At 30.8% G+C, this 8,171-nt stretch overlaps 1 protein-coding gene across 1 annotated transcript; it reads right to left on the bottom strand.

Moving 5' to 3' along the window:
* Positions 1-571: 571 nt before the first annotated feature.
* LOC107618257 (uncharacterized) lies at positions 572-5,876 on the bottom strand. Its single transcript, XM_016320268.3, has 7 exons — positions 5,607-5,876; positions 5,279-5,336; positions 4,313-4,615; positions 4,170-4,218; positions 3,937-4,031; positions 2,982-3,058; positions 572-884 (listed from the first exon to the last, which is right to left on the bottom strand). The coding sequence occupies exons 1-7, from the start codon at positions 5,753-5,755 to the stop codon at positions 827-829; spliced, it is 789 nt and encodes a 262-aa protein (XP_016175754.1). The 5' UTR covers positions 5,756-5,876; the 3' UTR covers positions 572-826.
* Between the last annotated feature and the right edge of the window lie 2,295 nt (positions 5,877-8,171).

Raw genomic sequence — 8,171 nt, 5'->3', positions numbered from 1 at the left:
ATTAAAAGAGTATTTTAATCAAATAAGTTAATTTTTAAATTGAATTATACAAAAATATAACACAAAATTTAGTTGAATAACATGAAAGTTATTTTTAATTCTACAAATAATTAGTTGAATAACACAAGAAAACTCAAATTTTAATTAATAGCATAAAAATATATCTTGAATCACTCATAAATTTTTTTGAATTCTATGTTTATTGTTATAAAATTTTTGTATTTATCATTAGAAATTATGCATTTCTTTTCATTTTTCTTGAAAAAATTGTTTATCTTTAATAATTTTTTTTTGTCTGGTGTATAACTTCGAAATATTAATTTTATCCTTGTAATATAAAACTCTAAAAAATATAAAATATAATAATATATGTGTGCATACTTTATAAGATGAATAGAAATTATACTAAATTGTATGTGCAGACATTAATTATAGCATGCCAAAATTCAATCTGTCCATTTTTGGTCAAAATTGGTTGATTCTATAGAATTTTTTTTATAATGAATAACCTGTTAAGAATTTCACAAATGGAATCGCAACTAGTTTGCTACATTTTTTAACATGGGACAAGTTGAAAAATTACTCTCTCACAACAAACTTTCTATTTGAGGGAGAAGTTTCTAATACTGCATTTCCTCCAAGGCAGAACGGTTCTTACCTCCAACATTTGCAATTTTGCAGTATACTACACAGCCTTTGGTCTACTAATAATAACGGCATTCAATATGCAAACATTGCAAAGTTACATCCAAATTTAAAATTAAAAAGGAAACATTAGAATCAATAGGCCATATTTACAAATATTCATGTCTCGTACCAGAGGATGTCATTCATCCGGCATTGTGTTCATTGCAAGGCCTTTAATCACATGTCGGCATTGAAACCTACCAGGGAAAAAAGATGGAAGTGTATAAATATAGTAGAGGAATAAATACAACAGAAGATATCACGAACTGAGGAAGCTGTACTATGAATCCCAGCTACAATTGAAGCGGTTGCAGCCTACATCCCTAAACGGCTATAAAACCAAATAACTTCTTTATATCACACCTCACATCTGTACCTAAATCCATCTTTTGCCACCTTTGAACTGCTTTTTTATTTATATAAATATTAAAATTTTTAATTCCCTAAATATTTATAGAAGTTTTGCGAAAGTACACATTACCAATTCAAGGAACTAAAACATTTTTCATATTTATATCAATAAAAACTCACCTTTAAACCATGAAAAAAAAATCATAGTTGGGAAAAATATAAACATATATTGTAGTCCAAACTAATAAGTTTTAGCTAAAAAAATAGTTCAGTAAGCAAAAACAACATTTACAATTTAACAATTTAAGTATCAAATCTATATATACTACGATGAAAATTGCCTTGTATATCCAGCATTTTTTTCAATTCTTTCTTTATTTTTTGTACCTATAGATATATATTTTACCATTACCATTAAATCTCACCGGAGATTGTGAGTGAACCGTATCCATACAAGCTTTCAAAAGTAATTCCAAAATAACTATTGTGGGGTTTGGGGAATCAATCAATCAAACCGGGTACCTTTAGGTTATGATGCTTGCTTACGCAACCCTTACAACCATTAGACCATGGTTGATTTTATGTTTTTGTATCAAATAAAGAGTATACACTTATATCTAAAAGCATATGTATTACATGATATATAATAATCTATACCTATTTGTTCAATATCATCAATTTATAACTTTAAATTTATTAATAAAAATGAGGCTTGACGAGCACGAAGTGGTAGACAAGGTGCTAGTATTAACAAATATAAAGAATCAATCTATACCCAGTTTGGTAATTATATCACTTAAAAATAGTACATTTCGAACACAATAGATTATCTTAAAATTACTTTTCAGATAAAGTATTTAAAACAAACTGACTACTGCATAATCGATTTTTCTAAAAGCAATTATACAAATAAGTGATTAAAGAAAGGAGTTTAATATTTTAGCAGTTCCGAACATATCTATTACCTCCGTATATGCATGTTTGTGTCTCTAAAACACTAATCAAATTAGCATAAGGGCCTGTTTGATTAGCAGAATTTTTTTCTGTTTCATATTCTAAACAAGAAAAAAAATTGAAAAACAATAAAATCTAAAAAGATAAAGTACTATTTTGGTCCTCAATATTTGGGTCAAATTCTAATTTGGTGCCTACCGTTTTAAAGGTTCTATTTCTATCCCAAAAAGTTTCAAACAAGTTAAATTTGACACTAATAATTAACAAAATGAGTGACACGGGCATTAACAACATTACCAATTAAGTCATATTCTTCCATGTGTTAGTAAAACATAACCAAAACCTTCTTGTGACACTTCTCAATTTTCTTTTTGTACAAAACTCCAAATCCTAACTATCAATCATCAATGCTTCAAAATAAAAGGAAAAACTTTTAAGTTAGTAATTGTTGGAGGATCGATTTTACTTACAAACTGAAACCGAATGCTATTGGCTCTTCAATATAAGAATTTTGTTTGTGTCAAATTTAATGGTGGGACAACATTGAACTCACTTAAAACATTTTTGGGATTGAAATAGAACCTTTGAAAGTTTTTGGGACTGAAATATGACGTTTGAAATATTAGAGACCAAATTAGAATTCAACCCAAACGTTAGGGACCAAAATAATACTTTACTCAATCTAGAAAGAAAAACATATAAAACATTGAAAATAAAATTGAAAAGAAAAAACAGTTTTACAATTCAAACAGTACCTTATATTTTCCATATAGGCTTGGCATATGAAATCATAATATACTAGAAAGTAGAGAGCAAGAAACCAAATGCTATTTAATTATGGGGATTATATTGAGCAGCACGGGAAATTTAAGGTTCCATGGTTTACTAGCATATAAACAAGCAAATCGTAGGCAGTAGGCACATATAAAAGGCAAACCACCCAAATGAAGTTATAAACAAGATACATTATATATTAGATGTGGTTATACCAGATCATATCTTCTGAAGGAACAGCTACTTCCTCTACCTGGTTGCGGCACTTAACCAATAGCTTCAAAGGCACAACCTAGAGTGAAAATACAGTTCAGTAGCTAGCAATACAAAACAAGTAAAACAGCCATTGCCTTCAACTTCCAAATAAGAAAACCAATAAAATTGTTTTGGTGTATTGCTAGTAAAACAATATGCAAGCAAGATTGAAAGCACAAAACCAAATTCACTACCATGTAAACCTGAATCATACTAACATACGTATTAAGATGTATAAAAGGATATATGTTTTTACTGCATAAGCATGCTACATCAAAATTAGTTTTTTTTTCCCTAAAAAAGAAAAGAAAAAGAAAGAAGTAAGTTCAGTTGTCTCTGTGAGACCTCATCATGGAATCAAACATTGATGCTTGTACCGGTTAGGCTACCTACATTACACTCTTTGGGCGAGCCCCTTATGTGACCCTATGAATTATGGGATGCTTTGCACCGGGATGCCCTATTGTTTCGGTTTCAAAGGGAAACAAGTCAACTGCCAGTCTGCCAAAAGCATCATCAATCAAATCCATAACTTGAAAGGGAAGCAAGTTTGCCAATTTCTAAGTTGAACTATTTTCTAAAAGAGATAATATTAACAAAGAACTCTCCATAGCTAAGACAATTCCATACCCAAAAAACTGACAAAGGAATTGATGATGTAATGGTGTTCACTAATCCGACCACTAGAATTATTAAAGGAAACATCTAATTTCTATTATATGAAACAGAATATTCGGTACAAGGCATATTTGAATAAAGGAAGCTAGAGCACCAAACAGAGAGCACTGCTTTATGCTTTAACAAATAAGTAAAGCACAAGCATCACTAACAAACATTGAAAAAAGCAGTATGATACCATCATTCACCTGAAACATTGAAACAATAACACCATAGATGCAGTATGTCATGGTTTACCTGCTTGTGATACCTAAAATCACGTTTTGGCAGAAAATGCAGAGGCTGATTGAATGAAGAAGGGGCCTTAAACAGCAGAAACAATTTGAGAGGACCTGCACAAAAGCAGGTAAAGCACAACCATTATGACACCTGATGGTAGAGCAAAGAAAATAAACAAGGAGATAATATAAAGAAAACTCGGATTTAATGATTAACAATTGTCAGTAAGCAATGTCAATGATAAGTACTACCGGGATAGTTGACAGACCCAGCACCCTTTGATATCAATGCCCGGATTGCCTGTAAAGTAAAAACACAACACATAACCTTACACTCTCTTTCCCCTCACAAAGCATAATGCATCATAATTCTCAATATGAACAGCATAAGGAACCTTTCTCGACAGCCCTTCTGCCAGTTTACTTCTCCCGAAATCATCTGAATCTGTTGTACGTGCAGCTCCATGAGAGAAGTTCAAGACATAGATGTGCAGGGGCCGAAGAGGGCTAGCTCCAAGAGCCAATACAAGCTTCTCCATGGTGGGGACTTGGCTGATCATCACTTTCATGGCAGTTTGCACTTTCAAGAGTGTGTTCATGAACTTATCCATTCTCCTGATTCCCATCTTAATGTCCCTCATTTTGCTCACTTGCTGTCTTCGAAATGATGTTTTCGCTGTGGTTCCTATAGCCAACTCCTGAGACCAACAATCAAAATCTGGGAAATTAGTAAGGGATTTAGAATGGAGCAGTGGAATTAGCGGTTGATTATGATAGAAAAATGGAAATATCTATGTGTTTGTATGAATATCACCAAAAAAATGGGAATGTAAAATGGAAATATGATAAATGTATGAATGTGAATATTTGATAGAGAAGTAAGAATAATTATTAAATCAAAATTAACAATTACAGAAGGAAAAAAAACACACACACACACTCTCTCTCTCTCTCTCAGAGATAAGCGAAACATCTCAATTCACTTTTGAAATAATCCATTATAATAGTTTCTACCCGTATTTATACTATGAGGAAGTATAGGGAGCCAATAGAATATATGTACAATGTATACAATCGGGGGGTTAGAAATGTTCGATTCAGTAGGATATTAGATGTTTATTATCTCTGATACCCGGATGGTTATTCTAGATAGTATGGGTGTATTGTGTTTGAGAAATTAGTAGTATTTTATCCTAGATGTTCATTTTTTAACTCATATGAGGCCAAATAAACAGCCCATTGTACACATTGTACAAATACTCTATTGGCTCCCTAGCGGGATTCTTATACTATTTTCACTCGCAACTAATACTATTCTACCAGGTATAACAAAAAGCATTCGAATCATAATTTGAACATACCAGCTCTTTATACTCGGAATGCAATGTATCAAATTCAGCGCTCATATCCTGCACCGTGCTGCATAAACGAAATGGCCTTCAGAGCTCAAATTTTTGTATTTCTCGAAAATGAGCAGATATATGAATAAGAATTTTGGGTGCACAATCCCGAAAAAATGAAACTGAAATTATTGCAGTGATCATTCTAATTAATAATTTCTATTCAACTGAAGGAATTAACAGCAGAACGTGCGAAATTATGGGAAAATGAAACAAAAAAAATTGAAAAAAGTGAAATTGCGTAGGAGATGGAATGAAAACGATGTGATTGAAAATTGAGGGCCGTTACGAGGGGATTTGGAGATGCATGTAAAGGAGGAGGGAAACGACGTCGTTGACGGTGTGAAAGATCGTTGAACCATCCAACGCGTCTGATGCTATGTTGATTACACTGTAGTCCACTTCCGGTTCCGGTTCGGAGCTAACGTTGCCTTCCATTTCCGCATTGCAGTGCTCTCGCGCCTCCCTCTCCCTCTCTTCAAATTCAAAACTTTTTATCTTTCATACAGAAAATTTGAAAAGGACTTTTTGGTACTAGGGTTGGCAAGGGTAACTCGTAGCGTAGGGTTTGGATTTTTTCCTAATTCTATTTTATCCTAATTCTAACTGTAAGTGGAAAATATTTTTAAATTTTAAAATTTTAATTCAATCGACACTTTAAAGTTTTAAATCCTATCTTATCTATTTTTATTCGAAAAAAATAAAAATTTTTAAGTAAATATAAAATTTAATCATTCCAAATTTCATACATATTAATAAAATACAAAATAAAAAAGTTAAATTTAAATTAAAATTATAAATAATATGACTACCAACTAATTTAGTAGTTATCTCAAATTTTTATAGGACGAAGATTGTGAGTTTAAAATTCATTTTTTTTTTTACTATATATATAACTATTACATGTATATTATATAATATATAGTCACCAAAAAAAAAAAATATTATATAATATATTAGGAATGAGGGTAAGATAGGGTAAGGTATACCCTAAACCCGTACTCTATCCTACCCATAGACAAACTCGCACCGCACCCTACCCTACCCACAACGGGTCGGGTAGACAACCCTACCCGAATGGGTTGGTCTAGGTTGAATATTTGCAGGTAAGGTATATATTGGCAACCCTAGACAGTACTTTTTTAGTGTTGTCACATTGGCATTTGGTACTAATTATTTTTTGCAAATTATTTATTCAAATGTTACTATTTTTAAATTGTTCTTTTAAATAGCTAAAATGCTAAATCAAAAAGCGCTTTTATCATAGTTGTCCGAACCAAACTGGTGATTAAACTAGTCGGATTATTAGGTTATTGGTTTAATCAGTGGGCCACTGATTGAACCGGTCCTATGTAAATAAAAAATAGTCAAAAATTTAAAATACATATTTTCACTAACATTTTAAGAATATCTAGCTATTCTAAAATAATATAGAACATGAACAATAAGTATTTTATTAATTTTATTCTATCATAAATATTTTATTTTGTTTTTATATTAAAATAACTATTATTTTCAAATTTTAATAATTTATTAATTAATTTATATCTATTATACTATTATATATTTCAAGTATTTATTAAAAAAAAGATATTATATAATTATGAAAAAAAAATAGAGTTTATAATTATTGTTAAATATAAATATAATTAATTTAAAAATGAGTGAATTTTTAACTAAAATTAAAATAAATTAAATAGAAGTAAACTATTTGATGAAAGATGTATGTATGTATGTATATATGTATGTATGTATGTATGTATGCATATAAATAAATTATAATTATATGTATGTATTATAATTTGTAAATATATTAACAAGAAACATGATAGCCTAGTGGCTGTGAATGACATCCCTTTCATTGAAAACAGGGCTTGCACCCCCACCTCAATCATTTTGAGAAAATTATAAATTCCAAATGGTTTGAGCGGATTGGTCTTTACTAAATTTGACCGATTTTTGTCGGTTCACTCCGGATTTGATTGGTTCGTATCGGTCCGATTTATCAATTTTTCGGTCAAACCGGTGATAAAGGATAAATGTCGGTCTAAAATTTTTTAAAAGAATTTCGTTGCAAGCAAAGTCCAAACCAACAATCAATCCCCAATCAAAGTTTAAAAAGGTTGTCACAATACAAATCAAAATAACTGGGAGTATTAATCCCGGGTCATTCTTTCTAGAAATTGCAATGAAATGCTCAATTATTAGCTATGAAGGGATATTGAGGTTTTGAATAATAGACAAGAAAATAAAACCAACAATTAAAGAAATATAAATACTAAAAGGTTACTCATGGCAAGGATCAAGAGTCAAGGTTTCCTATCTTGGACCATTGACCACAACATGGTGATTACAAAGGATTAATTCCACTTAGTTATCATTTAACAATTGAATGAAAGTCAAGTGAACATAATTGGTCCTAGAACCAATTAACAACCCTAAATCACCAATGGAACTGGACATCAATAATCTCAAGGGACCTAAGTCCTCAATCACTAGGCAAGAGTACCAAAATCTACTCTAAAAACCAACCAAGCATTGTATCAAACACTTGGAAGGCATAAAAGAAAAGTATAGTAAAATTGCAAGAATATAAAATCTACAACTACCCAATGCAAGAAAATAACAATAAGACTTCAATTAAACAATAAAAGAACATAAAACATGAAATTGCATTAAATGAAAGTAGAATCAACAAGAGTTCATAATCATAAAAGCAACAAAATAAAGGGAATGACAAGTAAAACTAGAAGAGTAAAGATGTAATAACAAGAAATTAAAAGGGAAAACCAAATCAAAGCAAGAATTAAACCCTAGATCTAAGAGAATTCTAACCTAAATCTAACCTAATTCT

The sequence above is a fragment of the Arachis ipaensis genome, chromosome B9 (assembly GCF_059453495.1).
Source record: "Arachis ipaensis isolate K30076 ecotype BB chromosome B9, ASM5945349v1, whole genome shotgun sequence".
NCBI lineage: Eukaryota > Viridiplantae > Streptophyta > Magnoliopsida > Fabales > Fabaceae > Arachis > Arachis ipaensis.
This window is presented reverse-complemented; position numbering and strand designations above follow the sequence as displayed.